Source organism: Gossypium hirsutum, chromosome D03 (assembly GCF_007990345.1).
Source record: "Gossypium hirsutum isolate 1008001.06 chromosome D03, Gossypium_hirsutum_v2.1, whole genome shotgun sequence".
Taxonomy (NCBI): domain Eukaryota; kingdom Viridiplantae; phylum Streptophyta; class Magnoliopsida; order Malvales; family Malvaceae; genus Gossypium; species Gossypium hirsutum.
In genome coordinates this window covers 14,938,469-14,959,221 of record NC_053439.1, presented here as the reverse complement: position 1 = coordinate 14,959,221, position 20,753 = coordinate 14,938,469, and the positions used below count along the sequence as shown (strand labels likewise).

The following is a 20,753-nucleotide window of genomic DNA, read 5'->3' as shown; positions in this document are numbered from 1 at the left end:
ATTCCATGTTCTTGATAAACCGTAATTGAAACCATGAGCCCAATTTATTATCTTGATCTTTTTTCTTGGTCCCGTCACAAACTTAGTGTTGGAAAAAATCTAGTTTGGAAAAGGTTTTCTTGCACAGCGAAAAATTAAAATTTTAAAAATCGGCCCAATCTGTGATATTTATAGCAATAAACCCTAACCAAATTCATACATATTTTTTCGGCATAGTGGACGTTCATTATTCTCGACTTTCTATCAAACAATCTTTTCCGCTATTACCATACCACGAACTACTTCAAGTGTGGGCTCGAACCAACTGGATAGAAACACAAAAGTAGAAAAAGTTTTTTCTCTTTTATTTTGGGTGAAAACAAAAATTCTCTCTTCTTTAATAGAAACCAGTAGAATTGTTATTCTAGAATAATATATCTAATAGTTGATAATAAATTCTCTCTATTTTTCAGCAGAGTAACAATCTCTTAAAATTCTATATTATGCCCTACTGGTGTCATCTATTTATAAGAAGAGAATGTAGAACCCTTGTTGAGTTATAATGGTTTATTTCAAATAGAAAAATAACATCCTACTTAGAGTAGGAGTGGGATGGATGGCACACCCTAGTATTCCTATTAGGGTTGCCACCCCTTTCATGTTATATGAGGGATTTTGGGCACATTGGGTCCAATTACGAGTGCTTCTGGGGCCTTTTGACATAGTACTTTATAATGTCATCCAACCCGATTCAATTGTTCTATTCCCCAAAATAAAATTTAATATTCTATATTAAACAATTTTCTCATCCCTATTTTACCCAGTAAAAATTTTGACGATTTTAACCCGGTAAAATTTTGATGATTTTACCCCTGGTAAAATTTTGAGAAAATATATTTAATATTCCACAACTCAACATGTTCACTATGACCGAATGGTTTATTTTCATTTTCAAGCTTCAAAACATTTCAAAAACATAAACTCATTCTTCCGATTTTTTTTAAATAATCCATATAGAATTGTAAATGAATCATTTCTATTTTGAAAATCTACATTCATTTCCAAATGATTCTATTTTTCCATTTCGGAAAAAATCATAATCATCCTTGAATGTTTTTCATTTCTCTTTTTTTTCCGTTCATTTCTATTCAAACACACAATTCATTTCTAGTTTCAACGAGCTAGCGGAGAGACCGACTGGACATATGTAATTAGGGCTCAAATCATTTATAATTAAGTTCTGACTTTTTTTCCTATTAATTATATACTCATTTAGTCCCGAAGTCATTCCACTACAGTATCGTGACTGAGCTCTCCCTAACGACATTCCATTACGAAAGCAACTACTCAGTGCTCGTTCAAAGACATTGTCATAAGTGTGTTACCCTCATGGGATATCCTTGATCTCTTTCGGATAATATTTATTCTTCCAATATGATGCTATTTTATCTCATGGTAACCATTACATTTCCTTCATGAAAAATAATTGCTATTGAATAGTAATTAATTCATTCATCACAAAGACGAAAGACCTATGGCATGTTTGCTTTTCATCAATCATGTAATGCCAATGAGGGAATATCATTTACCCATGTCTCGAGCCATGAATTCCACTATTGTAAATGACGCTACGTACTGCAGAAGTCGTACACCCAATGCATCAGCTTTCAGTTCCTTATCTATTCGAACATAGGTTGTTACTTGCATCAAAGTGTACGAGTCACACATACATAGTCTGGCATCCACTTAGGATTTAGTTATGTCACACTTTAAACGTCACAAGAGAATAAATTCATAAATGGATTCAGGATCTATTCTACTTGAGTCCGGTCCGATGTACTGTCAACCCAGTTAGTCACATCTATGTCTCTATCTTCTAGGAGTCATCTGCTCCGATGCCCAAGATAAGGCATCTCCCCAATTGGACTTGATAGACAACATATTATTGTTTCAATTGGTTTGCTCATTTCTGATTAAGGTTCGCCTACTAAGACAAGTTTTCTTTTAGTATTACGATCTGACCATGTAATACGGCTTAGTATTAGTTAAAGATTAGACAACCAATGAACAACATCTGCTTCCATTTTTCTTTGCGTGCAAAAACCATGTGAGGACAATATACAAAGTATTAATGTAATTTATGAATAATTTTATTAACCAATATGTTCAAAAAATTACAAGTGTACTTCGACAAAAATAGTACACTTAGGGCATCAAATCCAACACTTAGGTGTTAGGCCATTGATATTGAAGGTTAGGTAGATACATAACTGAGGTTTCAAAATAAAAAAATTTGAGAGTGAACTTAAGGAACGATATGGCATAGTGAGTTCAAGATTCTTGCAAGCTTATGCCTGAGTTGAAAAATTAGTTAAAAGAAAAGCTCTATGAAGGCTAAAAAGCCAAGCGAGACAATCTCGACTGTATAAAAGCAACGTGAGAACAAAAAGGTATATACTCATTTTTGCACAAAATACTCACTAAGATGATTGTACTCATTAATACTATACTGTGCCTTAGGAAATGGAGAGAAAAGGAAGGTAAGAGAAAGGTGAGAGAAGTGGATATAAGGTGGTGAGATAATTTGGGTCATTGAGGGAGTACTAGGAACAATATAATATGCCTAACTATTTTCGTGATTAAACCATTTTGATGTATCTATTCTTGAAATCTGAACCAACCTAAGCCGCAGAATGTTACAAGTCGAAAAGTCCTATGTGACCTAGATGATACACTACATAGGTGAAAATTGAATTGAGGTTTGAAAATTTTTACCACTTAGACTTCTTTTAGGATAAATGAATATTCGTGTATATGTTTTGATGGACTATTGTGCTAAACAGTCTTTAATTTGTTTGCATTGTAATTTAGCGAACTAACCTATATGATATTAAAAATAGGAGTCAGTTACATATCGTGCTAGAATTATGTGATTATTCATCTCATCTTGTTTATATCACCCTAGTCCAATTTCCAGTACAAAGCATGTTCGAGTACTCTATTTTTATCTTTGCATTTTTCTTTTCTATTTCTTTTTTATTTTCTTTTATTTTTATCCATTTGCTTATGGACAAGCAACGACTTAAGTGTAGGGGTATTTGACCTGCCACAAAATGTAGTGGCAATTTAAATACTTTTCAACACTTAACAAGCTTTTTTTCTAGTCATTTTAATATATTTTATTGCATTTTCACATTTTGTAGCTTAGATTCAAATTATTGCAAAATAAGCATTTTTACACATTATTTTGAGTTAGTTGACCTGTTGGGTCAATACCGGCCTTAAGGTAGTTTTAATGATCTAATTGAGTGTGCAAGATACTTATCTTTAAACCCAAGAGCACCAGGAACAACAACTGAGTCATATCACAAGCTTTCAGAGTCGCAACACAACTGAGCCGATTCAGAATTTCATATTCGAAATTGTGTCGCAACATGCATAAGGTTGTGTTGCGAAATAGGTGCGACGTGGGGAAAAATTAAGAAAAGGTGTTTCCGTCCGCACAAATTATATTTTATGTGATTAAGGCTTGTGTTTGACCTAATTAGGGCTGCTAAACTCTGCCTATAAATAGTTAAGTTGAAGCAAAATTTACGGAGCTTTTGCCAAGCTATTTTAGGGTTTTGTTATGAAATGAATTTGAATAAGTCTTTTTATTTGAAAGCATGACATTATATGTTTATATAAATAGTTAAATGATATTGTACTTTAGTTTGGTATATGAGACATGAATAGATGATATGATTTTATCCAATAATAAATGTGATGTGATGATTGTAAACATCATATGTAATGTTTATATGTGTTGCCAAATGAGTTTGATATATGAGGCGTGATTTGTGAATTGAAATGGTGGAAACTAAATTGTGCATTGATGGAAACTTTATCTTGCTATTTCTAATATAATATTGATTTGAATCATGAAAGTACTACTGAGCTTTATCGCTCAGCGTACAGTTTGTTTATTTGTTGCACAAGTGTTAGTAGATCTCAAAGACTCGAGAATTGATCCAACATCCAAGCTGCAACTCTTAACTCAACAATATTTGTATAGTTCCTTTATGTTATGATATATGGAACGTACCGTAAGTTGAGTCAGTTTTTATCATAAATGGTCATTTTAGAACTTTGGGTAGTTGATGTCAAATTAAATGAAAGAAAACAATATATTAATGTATGTATATAAATGATATAAGGATGAAATAGTTGAAATAATGCAAATGGTTATTTGTGTTAGGTGTTGTGAATTGGTATTTAATGAATATTGTGAAAACAATTGGAGACATTTAATCTGAGCTGCTAGATGAATCTTCATCACTCCAAGTCACACCAAGTGACTTTCTTCTTCTTTAAAGTGTTAACACACTTAGATTAGATATGACCATACCTTTGACATTCATAGCACTGGACACCCTTCTTTTCATCTTTCTTTGGTTCCTCCTTAATGACAATTCCCTTCTATTTGTCTCAAGGGACATTAGCATTGGCTTCAAACTTTTTGAACCTCATTGTTTGCTTCTTAAAAGCCTTATAAAAGTTCTCTGTGAGTAAGGCGATCTGCTTTTAAAGATCTTCAATAGCAGCATTTTGGGAAATTGGCACTTCCTCGCCAACTTGAAAAGCAATGTTTCTATCACATTTTTCCCTGTTGTGTTTAGGCTCATCAAAGTTTATCTCAAAGGTCTATAGAGAGCCAATGAGTTCATCAATAGCCAGTCTTTCAAAATCCTTAGTCTCTTCAATAGTTGTAACCTTGATGGAGAATCTCTCAAGAAAAGATCTCAACACCTACCTAGCTAGTTTGGCATTGGAGTATTCCTCTCCCAAAGCAAACACCTAGTTTGAAAGATCACACAAATTTGCATAGAACTCTCTAACAGTCTGTAGTTCTTGCATTCTCAAGCTCTCAAATTTGGAGGTTAGCATTTGCATTTTTTATTATTTAACAATGGAGGTACCTTCATGTGCTATCTCCAAAATATCCAATGTAAATTTAGCAATCTTACATTTAGTGATCCTTTTAAGTTCCTACAAGTCTACTTCATAGAAGATAGTGTATAAATTTTTGAGTTGGCATTTGCAAGCTTTTCTTCTTCAGTGATCCACTGTACCTGAGGTCAGCCACGCTCCCATTCTCACTATCTATCATGGATGGCTCCCATCCAGTAAAAATTGCTCGCCAGACCTTTTCATCAATGGATTTTATATAAGCCTTCATATGTGTATTCTAATATGCATGATCACCAATCTCCAACATTGGGTGACGTAAAGTAGAGGAACCTTTCATAGCTTGAATTTAACTACATCATGAATCTCCACTAGCTACGTTAAGTGAAAAGCTTTGACACCAATTGCTAACTTGAAGGCAATTGCTAAAAAACAAGATTAGTGCCAGAAGAAGTGACTGGGGAAGTTGGCACTACATCAAGCACTACGAAATAAAGAACAAAAGTAGGGGACACATAGAATGTTTACGCAGTTCAATTTCCCTATGTCTATAGAGCCTAACTCAATGAGAAATATCCATTATTTCCAAAACTTACGACAAGTGAATCTAAATCTACCACACCCAAGTGATAATTTTCTCATTTTTGTATCCTAAAAGATTGGTACTCTCACCACTAAATTAACCCCTATGAACTTAGCTTGTACAATCACAACACACAAGTTTTACACTCAAATGCAATCTTACAAATAATGTCCCTCACTCGAATAGATTAAATTCTATTAATTCTTTATATAATAACCTATACAAGTATCTCAATTATATAGAATTTTTCGAGATCTGCTAACATAAATAAATATCTACACCAATCTCTATTAAACAACTAAAGAAACTAAAAATAATAGAATAATAATAAACAAGCTAAACAAGGATCGTTCACAACTAATTGTCAATTACCTAAATATGAAAACATACCAATTTGTTGTAGGACTTCATAGAGTAGACATTTCCCTATGTGCATCTCAATTATCCCATATTTTTCAGAATTAGACATTACGTAATTAATTGAATTCTTGTGGACATGGATCCAGTCGTAGTCCAATCTCTTTATCCTTCTATCCAAATGACTCTTAACGGATCTGGCAACCCGTTCCATAAAAACACACATTTATAATTGGAATACGAGCCAATCTGAAATTGCAAAATCCATTTCCGAAGTTCAACCAATACGAATTAAACCCCACGGATAGCAGCCCGACTTCGGTTGCATCGTAAGAACACTAACTTAAAATGAGGATTTGCATACCTAAACAACAGAATAGTGAAGCACATGAGTAATTTCATTGAACATCCTCTATAGAGTTTGATACAGCACTCAACTTACTAGCCGTGAGCTACATTAAATATACATGCAATAGAGGTTTTTACAACTCTAACCAATCAAATAATACTTTGAAATCGATGGAATTGACAAAAATCCACCCAATTCCATTGTTTGCTGCCATATTTCGGATAGCAGAAATCTCAGATTTGCTTTAGAAGTGATGCCCTCTAGTTGCAAACGAGGCAATACAATGTTGAATATAAAACTGGGTGGAAAAAGAATTTTTACTGTTGTCCGAGCAAATTTCGTGGTAGATTTTGTTACGAGCTTCCACTTACATCTTTGGTTTCTTTCTCCCCTTTTGATTTTTCAATTTGGGTGCTTTGTTGCCCTTCAGTGCTGGAGCTAGATGGGTTAACACCATAATCACTGGTGACTACACTGTATTCACTGCTGGGAAGCTCTTGGCTTTCCAGTGCTATCTTCCTGAACTTCTTCATATCTTCCTTGTATTGGGCTGAGCTGTAATCAGAACTTTCAAAGGAACCGAACACCCTGCTGTGCCCAGGAGTGATTCCTTCGTTCAAATTATCCAGAGGCATATTTCCTTCCAGGACTCGAAGTACCTTCATTACATGACAGAAAGGTGGTTACAAGCCAGCATTTATTCTACGGTCATGAATTCTCAAACCTTGTTGCTCCGACTTTTTAATTTTTTTGATGTACCCTTGTTCAAAACCAATGTCTGATATATTTTCAGACATGGATATGGGGATATGACTCTCCAAGGACCTCCAAGTACATGGAAAAACATAGAAACCATTGAACATACTCTTGTCAGACAAATACTCATATCCAACACTTAGACCCAATCTGAGTAGCATAAACTACCATTGATTTTGAACATGTAGATGCTATAATTAAGAAGTAAAAACATCCCCAATTGTTAAAATATATCTAGTGTTAAAAGATGTTATTGAACAAGCATAGATACTAACAATTAACTTTTGCTAGAGACAATATGTTACCCTGGTTGAAAAACTAACTGACCATTCAAGTCTATGGTACATTTACCTAACTGATAAAAATAAAAAAGTGTTGATTAAGAACTAAAAACTTAATATTAAGCAGTTAGTCAAAGAACCTGGCTCATCCGTGGGCGATTCCTTGCTGAATGACGCACGCAGGCTGCAGCACAAGCCACCATTCGGGTCATTTCATCGGAATCATAGTCCTTCTGTAACCTTGAATCCACAAATGCATCAAAATTCCCATGTTCCAAAGCCTGTGAGAGCAAAGGCCTTGCCTAGAATTCAGAAAAAAGATCTGTTATCCATCCCATGCCAGTCAAGCACTAATAATTCAGGATCTTAGAAAGGCTGTATAGTTTGTTAGAGAAAATTGGCCATTTGCAAGTCCATGTTCTGGTGGGACCTAAACTTCTTGTTTCCAACATTTGAAAAGAATAGAAGATCGCCTTTTTAATATTAAGAAATCACTTAAAATGGGAAATATGTAATGATTGAGTAGATTATATACATATATTAAATGAACTAATACAGATATAAAGAATACAGACCCAATCAACTATGCTATCATCAAAGAATGGCTGAGTCTTATCAACGGGGCGGCGTCCAGTAATCAACTCCAGAAGCACAACCCCAAAGGAGAAAACATCCGACTTCTCAGTGAGCTTCCCGCTAGAGGCGTACTCTGGAGCCATATAACTGCATGTATAAATTCTTGTGAGAAGGGACGCATGTGATATTTACAGATTATAGGTAAAAGGAAACTATACTGCAAGATAGCATGGAGTGAGCCACAAATTTATTAGTGCAACAATATGCCGAGTAGATACATTAAAATACATATATTACCCAAAAGTTCCCATCACACGAGTGGATACATGTGTATCAGTATCTAAAGAAGACTTTGCAAGACCAAAATCTGCAACCTGGGAAAACACACATGAAAGAGTGTGAAATACTTTTATTGAAAAAGAATCACAGAACTTAGGCCATCCAAATCGAAAAGAAATTTTCTTTATATCAATACATTCAGAACAAGTTTTCATCAAATTTTGAGATAAGGCATCTTGAAACACTAATGATCAAATGCATTTTCTATTCATTGTTCCAATCTAAAGGATGATTCGCTCATTCAAGTGTCATACAGAAACTAAATCAACGGGGTTTTTTTTTTTTCAAGAAACACTGAAAGAGCTGATATAACATTGAGAAATGTATATGAATTTTGGTTTTTTCTCAGCCTCAGGAGGCAAAGGGACAAATCAATCCCGTGACTATAGAAATAGCATTCAACTTGAAAACTGAAACCATACCCTTGCCTCAAAGCTTTCATCAAGAAGAATATTAGCTGCCTTGATATCGCGATGTATGATCTTGGGTTTACCTGATTATATTATTTATGTTTAGTGGAAAAAGTATAAACCATGAGACTAGAAACTGGAAGGTGCTTGAACTTCAGAACTTAAAGTAGGTAAGTAATTGTATCCTTACAGTCCTCATGCAAATATGCCAATCCTTTGGCTGCACCAAAAGCAATTTTCATTCTGGTTGACCAGTTCATAACTGGCCTCTCTTTTCCTGCGTGTTAAGTTTCATCCAGTTAAAACCTAAGTATCATGGATAAGATAAGCACAATACTACATCCTTAACCTAAGTTGCGATCTCAAATTTATACTTCTGTCCTCTACGCCTGTTCAAAAACTAGTTAGCATCATGATTATACAAAACACTTCTTGTTTCACACAATAGAATATGACTTACCCATCTATTATCCATCACATGCAAGAAAAAATGCACAATCTCTAATGTTCATTTTCTTAGAGCCAGTTAGGTGGGTGGAGTGGGGTGGGGTGGGGTGGAAGAGGGATTTAACCACCAACAACTCACCGTGTAAATGAAATTCTAACGTGTTGTTTGGGACAAATTCATAAACAAGCAACCTCTTTTCGCCAATAATGCAGTATCCAACTAGTGAAACAAGATGTCTATGATGAACACAGCTAATGATGTCAACCTCTGCTTGAAACTCGCGCTCACCCTGTCCACTTCCAGCTTTTAACTGCTTAATTGCAACTACTTTCCCATCTTTTAGCACTCCCTTGTGGACATAACCAAAACCTCCTTGACCAATGAGATTAGAATCGGAGAAATTATCTGTTGCCAATGCTAAATCTTCATAAGTAAATGTGCCCAATGACCGTCCCATGGCCAATCCTGAGGAAGGTGATGGATTAGATGGCTTTTCTGAGCCCAAACTAGTACTCGTTGAAGGAGGGTCAACATAATTATAAACATGTGGTGTGATTCCTGGCGGCGTAGTAGGTTTCGGCAGAACAGCAATTTGAGGAACACTCTGCTGCCAATGTTGAGGATCAACTGGATGTATAACAACATGCAAGATTTAGTGTCAATTCCTTTCACTTTGAAAACCATTGGTTTCTTTTCTACCACATGAGACTGTAGTCATAAAGCAAACACTGTCCAACTAAAACATATAATACAAGAATGAAACAGAAGAATGCCTTGACCAAATCAAAATAAAAGCAAATAGAAAATACTCAATATAATATTGGTTGCTAATCAAACATAAATAGAAACAAACTTCCAAATTACTACTGCTGATCTTTACAGCACTGGGGATAAAATTACTAAAGCGTTGATACCAGTGGACGCCTCCTTTTCCCAGATATGCATGTGTTTGTTTACTAGACATGCATGCATGGATGTTCTTGTATGCATGTATGGGCATGCATGTATCATGGCTTGAAAGCTGGAATGGATCAAACTCATTCTTTTGTAAATGGTTTAAAAAATCAAATTAGCATGGGAACATTACAAATGACCACTATGATAAGAGCAATAAAACTGATTCTTGCATCTTAATTAACAAAAGACTACGATAACTCATAAATTCATGACAACTTTAAATCCTTAACAAAAGTAACTCGTTCAAGCTGCATACTTTAGGTCTTCTCAGTCAATTGATTTAAGTGAACTCCAAAAGAAAATTATGGCTTATCATATACCATTAAAGCATCAATAACGCAGATCTAGGTCATAAGCATATGTGCTTATATATACAACATAAACCAATGAAAACCAAAAACCAACGTTTGAAGGAAATCCCAATGATATTATACTATAAAATACGGGAAGGAACTCAAGATTCACTATAATCTATATTAAACCAAAAATCTTATTTTCTTTATTTTTAAACAACATTATTATACTCTAAACACTGATAAACAAACAAATAAATAGATAATAAAAGTTGACAAAATGTAGACAAATATAATTAACATGATTTAACAATAGTAACATTAAAAAAAACAATAGTACGATACAATACAAACAAAACAAACACTTCAAAATTAAACCTAGATTCCATAAAAGCAAATAATATTAAAAACTAATGGTACTTCAGAAATATAGGATTAAAATACAGTCAGGAGGAAGTTTTATGAACTACATTAAGTGCAAGTAATTATTTCATAAAAATAAAACAAAGATGGACTGACTGACCTCCTTGAGGATGAGCTCCAGCAAGCTTCTTCTTTCTCCTCCTATAGAAAATCACGAAAATGCCCACTCCAATCAGCACAATTAACGCTCCCATCCCTGCCCCAACGATAAGCCCCGCTAATGTCCCAGGCGGCAAGCCCCCACTGGGCGAAGGCGGCGGAGGTAGCGTAGCATTCGGAGAATCAGCCACCGCAGGCGGAGGCGACACAGGGGTTGAAGTATTAGTAACTGGCGGCGAAAGGGAAGGAGGAGGAGAAGAAGTAGTGTTGGGAGTGGAAGGCGGCGACGTCGGTGACGGAGATGGTGGTGTAGCCATCTCCGGTGAGGTTTCGATAAAATCGAGGATTTGAATTTTTTTTTCTTTCCTGTTATTTTCTTTATGCTTGAGGTTTTTTTTGGGGAGGGGGGTTCAATTCAACCTCAATGCTTGAGGTTTGAACTTTGAAACAGAGTCGAAGGAATTTTGCTTATGAATGATTGGGTGGGAGAAAGAATTTGGACCAAGTGGGGCCCGCTTCTGACAAAGAAATGAGTAAATCAAAAAGAGGCATAACGACGTCGTATTTGCTTTTTACTGTTTTTACTGACAAAACTCTGCTGTCCGTCTCTGATTGTAGTGAGAAAATGTAGCTTACTTGCAACGTGCGATTTATTTTTAATTTTTTTCGGCGGTTTTTTGTTTACAAAACACAAAATGTAAAGTACCCATTAAATTCCTCGATCAATTTTTTTCAGTAAAAAGAACAAATATCAAATATTTTTTTATTAATGTTAATAATCTTAACATCTTGCTTTCTATTTCAATTTTTTTATAAAAATTTTAAATCTAAAAGTAAATATTATCCAAAAGTTTTTCCATTTTAATATTTTAATTATATTTGGTGTTCCTGATTTTATTTTAATAAAATAATATAAATAAAAATCTAAAATTTAGAAATATTTATTTTTTTGTGATATTAGAAATATTTATTTTGATTTGATAGTTAAGATTATTTAGATTCTCATTATTCTTATTTCAAAAATTCTCATTTACTTTCAAATAAAAAATAGTCAGCATAAATTTATACTTGAAACTAAAAAAAGATAATAACACATCTTCAAAATAAGAAAAAATATAATGACTTATTTGATTCTCTAACTTTACAAAAACAATCATTTTAGTCTCTATTTAATGTTTCATCCTTTTTAATCTTTAAATTTGTGTTTTTCGCCAAATCACTTTAAAATGGACACGTGAATTATCACATAAATAACATGCCAACATGTGTTGAGTATGAACAAGTTAACAAATGTGACAGTTGAGAATAAATGATATTTCTACCAAATAATTATAATTTAAATTTAGTACACAATATCCATGTTGAGTATGAAGAATTTTTGGATATGGGACTGATTTTACTTGTTTCCAATAAAGATTTATTTTTAAAAAATAATACGAAAACTTGGTGAGATGATGAGAGGAAAAATAAAATTATGATTGCGGGTCGACCTAACTTCCGAGTAATATTAGGTTTTCCTAAAATGTTACTAATTATTATGGTCAGATAATTTTATTTTAAAAAGCAATTCTTTAATGTTCACACATCAATTTTATCAATACTAATACTTCTCATTTTTTGTAACATTATTTATTTGAAAAATGCAAAAAATAAAAATTCTTATTCATATAATTTTATCTATTATTAATTTATATAATCATTTACACTCCTAATTGAGTTGATGTTATCTTCCACTGGGTCACCAATTCAGTTAAGAAATTTACAATTCAAGGGTACTTTATTTGTTAATTTATCACTAACTAAAGTTTTATTTTAATATTCTTATATATTTTAATTTTATTATACACATTTTATTGCTTCCGTTAATTGTGTGTATATGTATTAATAATATAATTGATTGAGTTGGTATCACAATTTAACTCGACTCCAACTCAAGATTGATGACAACACAATGATAAACAATTTAATTTTTTTCTTAATTTTAATATTCTACATACTTAATGTGTTATTATTAATTAGTTTTAAGCCATGTGTTTCATCATTTATTATATGTTATTTTTAAACACACATTTATGTTCTATATTTGTAGTTTCTACATATACATGCGTGTGATAAGATTTCTAATAATTAATTAATGTTACTTATACATTGAATTCAACTTAAACTCAACTAAAAACTTCATTATTTAAAAAAAATTATTTTTTATATAATATCAATTTAGTAATATAATAAATAATAAAACGTATTTTCAACTATTCAAATTTGTGCTTATAGATTATAAATTTTGCAACTTCAAAATAAAAAATAATAATTAAGAAATCAGTAGTATTTTTTTTTTGGGATGAAGGACTTAAAAGGATGAAATACTTTTTTTTTCAAAAATTTAAAAATGATTTTACTTGTTTTGGATTAAAATAATGAAGAATTTTAAAATTTTATTAGAAATTTTGAGAGGATTTGAGTAGCTCAAAGTTTCCTCAAATTCCGGTTTCTCAAAATTTTTGATAATATTATTTCATTTAATATATATGGTCGCAAAAACCTTTATATTAAAAATATTTTTATATATAATATTGGAGTAAGGGATAAAGATCACATAGTTTGAACTTATATTAAACGAATATTTAACATAAATTTTAATTACGCTTCATATAAATATTAAAAATATTTATTAAATTTTATAAATGTAATGTCCAAAAAGATTTTACCATCACAATTGCTAGTATTTTGAATTGTCAAAATTTAAAATTTTTCCTACAAGCACATGTTTTATTTGATTTGATAGAGGTGTAGTTTCTTATTTTCACAATCAAAGATTAAAAATATTTAATTGTTCTTTTTTCTAAATAAAACGAGAACATGGAGATTTTTTTAACCTATCTCGTGGGATTAAAAGTTCTTTTTTGCGTTGAATGTATTACATAATAGGATAAATCATAAGGATGGTGACTCAATTATAAAAATTTTCATTTAAAGCATTTAAAATAAAAATTTGTAATTTAAACACTCACGTTACATAGTTTGATCATTTTGGTCACTTCCTTAAAAATCACAAACGGCAAGTTGATGTGGTAATAAAAAAAATTAACCCACTTTACAAATATTTTCAATTTGATCCTGATTCTAATATTAATATACTATTTTTATTTAATATTAATATTACTATTAATATAAAAATGAAATTTATTATTATATTTTTTGAAATTATTTATTTTTATATATTTTTAAATTATATATATATATTTTCAACAATCATTTTTTATTCTTATATTTTTTTTTAAAATATTTATGTATTTTATATAATTATTTGATTTTTTTAGAATTAAGATCAAATTGAGAACATTTGTAAATTTTGTGGGTTATTTTTTTAAAATTATGACTAAATCAATATAATATTTAAAAATTGAGAGCTAAATTTATTATTATAAAGATTTTTTAAATTGTCATGTCAGCTTGTCTTTTATAAATTTTTATTGGAGTGACTAAAATGATCGAACTATATAACGTGAATGCTTAAATTTCAAACTTTTATTATTATTATTTTGGATGTCTAAAATGAATTTTTGTTTGTAGTTTGGTCAATTTCTGTGTAGTTTAATACTTAAATAATAACTTTTACATAAATCAATACAGTTGTTATTGCACTCAAATGTTACATAAACTTTAATATACCCGATTATCTCGTTTGGTTACTAGTATAATAATATGATGAAAAAATTTATTTATTAGGTATATATTATAATAGTTAGACATCAAATAAAGAAGTGTTAATACAAATTTAAATTAGAAATTAGAAAGATGAATAATAACTCTTGTAAAAATTAAATTAAGACTTGTTCAAAATAAGTGGAAAATTTTCCTCTTCTTTATTAAAAATAAGTCATAAGATTATTAAAAATTATCAATTAAATTAATTTATTAATATTTAAAAGTAATAATTTATTTCTAACTCATATAATAAAACATGCATAGAAAATAATACTAGTTTAACTCACATCAAACAAACCATGACTTAATTGATATCTAAATATATTCTGAATATAAATTAACATTTTTTTATTTGATGTATATAATAACATGCTTTAATATTTTATGGACATGATTAGACTTTAACTTTAGGAAAGTTTATCAAAGGTGGAGGGGAGGATTCAATAAATCTAATATGCGGGATAAAAAAATAAAAAAATGGAAAAAAGAAAAGCATTGTTTTTATAATTGAGATTTAGGGTGGGTTTGGATGGGCGATTGGATGCGGTGCGTTTAGCTTACTTTTTGTCTCACGCTACAATATCGCTACAGTATCTAATCTCACCGCCACTGTTGTATTTACACTAACCGCAGATAAACACACCGCCCATCCAAACCCACCCTTAGAGATTGAACGAAGGGTTTTATCTGGGTTGTGATTTTTACAGCATTAATATGAATCAAAAAACATGACTATATACAGTAAATTTTATATGATGATTTTTTTAAAAAAAAATCAAGATTTATAAAATAAAAAAAATAAAAAACGATACTAATAAAATTTAATGTGATGACCTGATGGTTAAGGATGTTCACCGTCACTTAAATTCAAATTTAATTATTTAAGTTTTTTATTATTATTGTAATTCAAAAATAATGATATAAATATACCAAGTAGGAAGTTGGGGTTGTGGGCACAATCACTAAAGCGGGACGGCATGCTTATCAGTCATCAATTCCCAAACATGTCAAAAGCTTGTAGTAATTTCAGCATCACGTGCAATAATTATTCAAAACACTTTAATAATATATCAAGAAAGAAAATGGAAATATAAATATTCAACAAACCTTCTCTAGTTCTTTTAATATTAATAAGAACTAAAATGAGCATATTAACTAGAGGGGCACCACTTCTCTCTCTCTCTTCAAAATTTATTTAAATATAAATTAAAAACTAAAGTTTATCGGTAGTGAAATACTTAAAATTTTCTATTTTTTTTAAAAAAATTATCCAATCGATTTTAAAAAATTAGTTCAAAAATCGAACAACCAATTAAATTTAGATTTAACATCTGAAAAAACAAATTCCAACTTCAAAAAGTTCACTTATTATTCGCTTCCAACCACACAGATGAATTTGAAGTGGAAGGAGACTTGAAATACCATCGGCAGGGATTGTAATGTGTTAGCTTATACTTTGAATGCACTGTTGGGGTTTCCTTAATCTCCTTTTAATTTGGTTAATTTCGTAAGCGATGCATCCCCTTTTTTTCGTATATATCACTAATTCCCTTCAATTCGGTTGGAAAATAGTTTTATATACAAAATATATTATACTATTACCAGAATATTTTTTTATTTTTTTATATTTTCAATAAACGTCAATAAAACTTCAATTTTACCATTCAACCAAAGCACGGTTTTGACTTTTATATAATGATAACTCTCATATTTAAAGTTATTTTAGTATAGTTTTCATAGTATTTTAAGAGGTGATATTAGCATTTAGAGTAGTTTTTATTGCATTTTATAGTTTTTCGAATTAATTATATTTCATTTAAATTTTTCTTGGGTTTTTTTTTATCATTTTTGAAGTTAGTTCGAGTTTACTTGCTATTTTTCTTTCATGTAGGTCTCAGATCAGATGAAGAGTAGAAAACTTAGAACATGGAGCAAAAGTGGTGAAGAAAAGTCTCCCGCTCCACCGGATTTGATTCATTGCGGTGGAGCATACTCTTTAATTCAAAAATTGGCTGCAAGCAATTCATTCCACCGCGATTTCTGTGTTTGGTGGAGTGGCACAATTAAAAATCCTAAAAACAATGGTGACGAGATTTAAAGGAAAAAAAGAGGAGAAAATGAAAATAAAAGAAATCACTTGGAGGCTAAAGAAAAATTCTCTCACACTAAGGGGAACTTCAAGCTTGCAAAGGTAAGAAGAAAAATATATATGGAGCGCTCGACATAAATTCGATAACTTTTTTTCTCTCTAGATTTTTTTTAACTTTTTATTGATGCAAATTTGTTTTGAATCTCTTTTTGTATGGTTTTCTCAACTCATTATGAACTAAACCCTATTTTCTTGGAATAATGATGGATCATATTTCTTAGTTAATTAATTCATATTCTCATCGGTTGTTTCAGTATTTGCTAATTATTTTTTAAGTTATGTGCTTATTTAATTTGCTTGTCTACTCACCAAGTTTTATTAATTTGATAACCTTGATTTCTCTTGGAAGAATAAATTAAGGTTGAGATCTAGACTGAATAGGTTAGGGCTAACTTTTGTAGCGCTAACAAAAGAGTTTTGTGGTTAGGATAGGAATATACATGATGCACTAATCAATCCAATAGGTTTGTTATTAGTGACTTCACCCAACTTGCCTAGCACAGGAGTATAGCTATAGGGGAAAAGGGATTAACTTAGCTAGATATTGGAAAATTCTAGTTAATAACATTGAATCTTGGGTTAATAATTATATAGATTGAGCAATTGAATGAGAAATAATTGATAAACTAGATTAGGTGAAGTTAAAGTTCTGAGATCTTAAAATTGATTGAGAAAATTAGAAATTTCCATTGTTTTAGTTTAATAAAATCTTTATAATTTGCTTAGTTTAATTATAGTAGTAATTAGAATATATTTTCTTGATCTAAATTAGATAAAATTGAATAGTTGGTAGTTAGCAGCTTAGAAAATGGTCCTCGTGGGAACGATATCTTCTTATCACTTTATTACTTGATTGACACATGCACTTGCATTACGAATTTTCACTCGTCATAAAAATTTTAATATTTGGCATAATGATAATTTAACCTTTAATGTTTACATTTTTTGTCAATTTGACACTTATTATTTTATAAAATTTTAACATAAATACCAATTGTTCTTAAATGATTTACTTTTACGAAAAAAATAAGTTGATTATATTTCTTGCAATTAGAATATGACGACCAAAACTTCAAATTTAAGATAGTAATGGACCAAATTTAAACTTCTAGTCTTTTTTTTGTCGTTGTTCTACAATTTTATTAAATTTGGCTATTGTGTTTTCAATTGGATGACTTTTTAGTAACCAATAGTATAATAGTATATTTTGTTGACCTAAAATAATTGCTAAGTAACAAGTAAAATATTAACGCAAAGTTTGTTTACGCAATGTAGTTTCCCTATGTTTGTAAAGCCTAGCTTTGTGAGAAAAATCAACTACCTTCAAACACTTACAACCAGTGATTCTAAATCTATCACTCCCCAGTGATAATTATTCACTTTTACACCTTTGAAGACTAGAGCTCTCACCACTAAATTCTCTCCTTGAAAACTTAGACTATAAAACCAAAATGCAATGTTTTACAACCAAATGCACTCACAAATAATGTTCCTCTGTTGAACAAATTAAGTGTTCTCAATTCTTAATGTTGGATTTGGTGCCCTAAGTTTAGTATATTCATTTGTAAACTTGTAAGTTTCTCAAACAGATTGATTAATAACATGATTCATGAATTACATTAATATTCTTTGTATAATGTCCTCATATGGTTTTTGCATGTAAAGCAAAATAGAAGCAAATATTAACTCACTGGTGTCTAATATTTAAACTAATGCTAAGTGGTATTACGTGGTCGAATCGTAATACTAAAAGATAGCTTATATTAGTAGACAAACCTAAATATGTCCTTAGGCTAATCGAAAATGAGCAAATAGATTGAAAGATTAATATGTCGTCTATCAAGTCTAATTAGGGAGATGTCTTGCCTTGGGTATCGGAGTAGATGATTCCCAGAAGATAGAGATATATATGACTGACTGGACTAACAATACATTAGACTAGACCCAACCTGTAACACCCTACACCTGACTCGTCTGCCTGATCGGAGCGTCAGAGTTGGACTGGTTTCACCTATACTTAATTTTTTTATCGGTTAAATTGTTATGAATTAGACTAAAATAAAATAAATAGTAATTATTAAAAATAAAATCCAATTAATTCTTACAACTAGGACCTTAAACCACTGAATGTTTGGATCCTCACAATTTTTGTTTCTAGTCAGACTATTTGTTTACAATGAGACCCTTAAGGTTATTAACTTAGGGTTATCTAACTTCAAATCCAGACTCTAAAGATGTCGTCTAGTTACACCATATGATCAATCTTGAGGCGAAGCCTCCAATAGTACCCCATTCCTATGTGTATGACTTGATCCAACAATAACCCTCGATCTCCACTCCATTTGGCTTGGTCCCTCCTCTAAGTCCTCTATCAACCTCGCAAATCCTGCGAACATCAGTCAACTCTATAAGTTTGAGAGAACTTAGTGAGTTCTTTCATTAGGCCACTCATAAATAAACCCTATCGCACGAGGGTAACAAATGTACAATAAAATAAACATAAGTTAACTCCCTACTTGCTCAAGGTGAGTGCTCTTTACCATGGTGGCAGACTCAACCCAATATGATATAGGATAGCGGATTAGGATTGAAAGCTTTCAAGTTGCATATTTGACTTAAGGTGTTAGACCGACTTGAATGGAAAATTGTAGCCTTAATACCTGGACATAAACAACAATGTTTTTAGATAAGAAATATCAAAACAAGAATGAAAAGAACAATAATGATCAAAATAAAGAAAAGGGAGAAGAAACATATTCGATTTGGAGAAAAACTCCTAAATTTGAGTGGATCTGATGTTCTTAGAGCCAAAGAAAAATACAAACCAAATGGATTTTTGGATTCTTGAACCTAGAAAAATTTGAACTTAAAGTGGTTAGATTTAAGAAAGCAAATAAATAAAATAAACAACAAGTAAAACTAAAGAAGAGGTGAAAAAGATGATGGATGGACAAAATTAAAGATAGAAGATGGAGTATGGATGATTGATAGACACCCTAAGAAGCCTTTGGAACAATAGATCCAACAATTCTTTTCAATCGGTTCTAATCTTCCCTCCAAGAAAGAGTTCTTGGCAAGTCGAAGTTTAAAGATGATCCCCATGTCACATCCCATAGTTTTATTTATTTTGTTACTAAATTGAAAACAATAAAGAAAGTGGCTAAGTGGTTAAGTGCTTAATTAATATCCTAGAGGTCCTAGGCTCAAGTCTCCACTTTATCATCTTTTTAATTAAATTTTTGGTGAAATTCCTATGTACTAAAACACCCTTTCGATCCACTTATACATGTCATACATAGTAGATTCTTTTCCATCTTTATGAGTCAAACTTACCTTATGAAGATGAAACATGATCCCCTTTTCACTCCCTTGTCTCCCTCTCTTGCCTTTTATTCCATTTTTACCTTGTGTAATGTACATTGAACCTAGATTAGGTTGACTACTTTTTACCAACCAACCTCCCATTCTCCTCCTCATTTCCTCTCCTTTTTTCTATTTCGTTTAGCTCTCAACCTCCCCATTTTCCCTTTTTTCTACTTTTTCCTCCACCCTTCCTAGTTGTGCACCACCAACACCTCACCATCAAACCACCACCAACTATCTCTCCCCTCTCATTTTCTCTCCAAAGTGCCACCTCCTCCACCATCACAACCACCACACTTTATCTTTTCTCCTCCACCCTTTCTCTTTTCTTTTCTTCTCCACCCTTTGTTAGTGTCCAAACCCCTTTGGCTATTTTTTTTCCTTACACCCTCTGTCGAACTACCGCCCTTCTTGTCTTCAGATCACCATTGTCGTCACTGCCACCGTCGTCGATATCGCTGTAGCTCTATCGTCTGTGGTTGAAATTTCTCTATTTTTTCTTTCTTTTTCTTCTTAATCATCCATTTTTCTTTATTGATCACCGTTCATTTCAATGTTTCTTTCTTTTTAGATTCACTAGTCTAGTGATCTTCTGATAGATCCCTCGACTCCTCCGTTCTCCATCAAGATGAATTGTTAACCTCATTATGTTAACTAAGTAATGTAAGTATAAGAGTAATATTCAAATCATCCTCTTCCCTTTACTTTCCTTCTTAAAGGAATGGTGTAGTGGTCA

At 31.6% G+C, this 20,753-nt stretch overlaps 1 protein-coding gene across 1 annotated transcript; it reads right to left on the bottom strand.

The window, feature by feature from the left end:
- Window positions 1-6,246: 6,246 nt before the first annotated feature.
- On the bottom strand, window positions 6,247-11,245 carry LOC107949594 (proline-rich receptor-like protein kinase PERK15). The gene is made up of 8 exons (XM_016884311.2): window positions 10,799-11,245; window positions 9,164-9,652; window positions 8,768-8,854; window positions 8,590-8,660; window positions 8,126-8,202; window positions 7,828-7,975; window positions 7,393-7,554; window positions 6,247-6,874 (listed from the first exon to the last, which is right to left on the bottom strand). The coding sequence occupies exons 1-8, from the start codon at window positions 11,112-11,114 to the stop codon at window positions 6,569-6,571; spliced, it is 1,656 nt and encodes a 551-aa protein (XP_016739800.1). The 5' UTR covers window positions 11,115-11,245; the 3' UTR covers window positions 6,247-6,568.
- Between the last annotated feature and the right edge of the window lie 9,508 nt (window positions 11,246-20,753).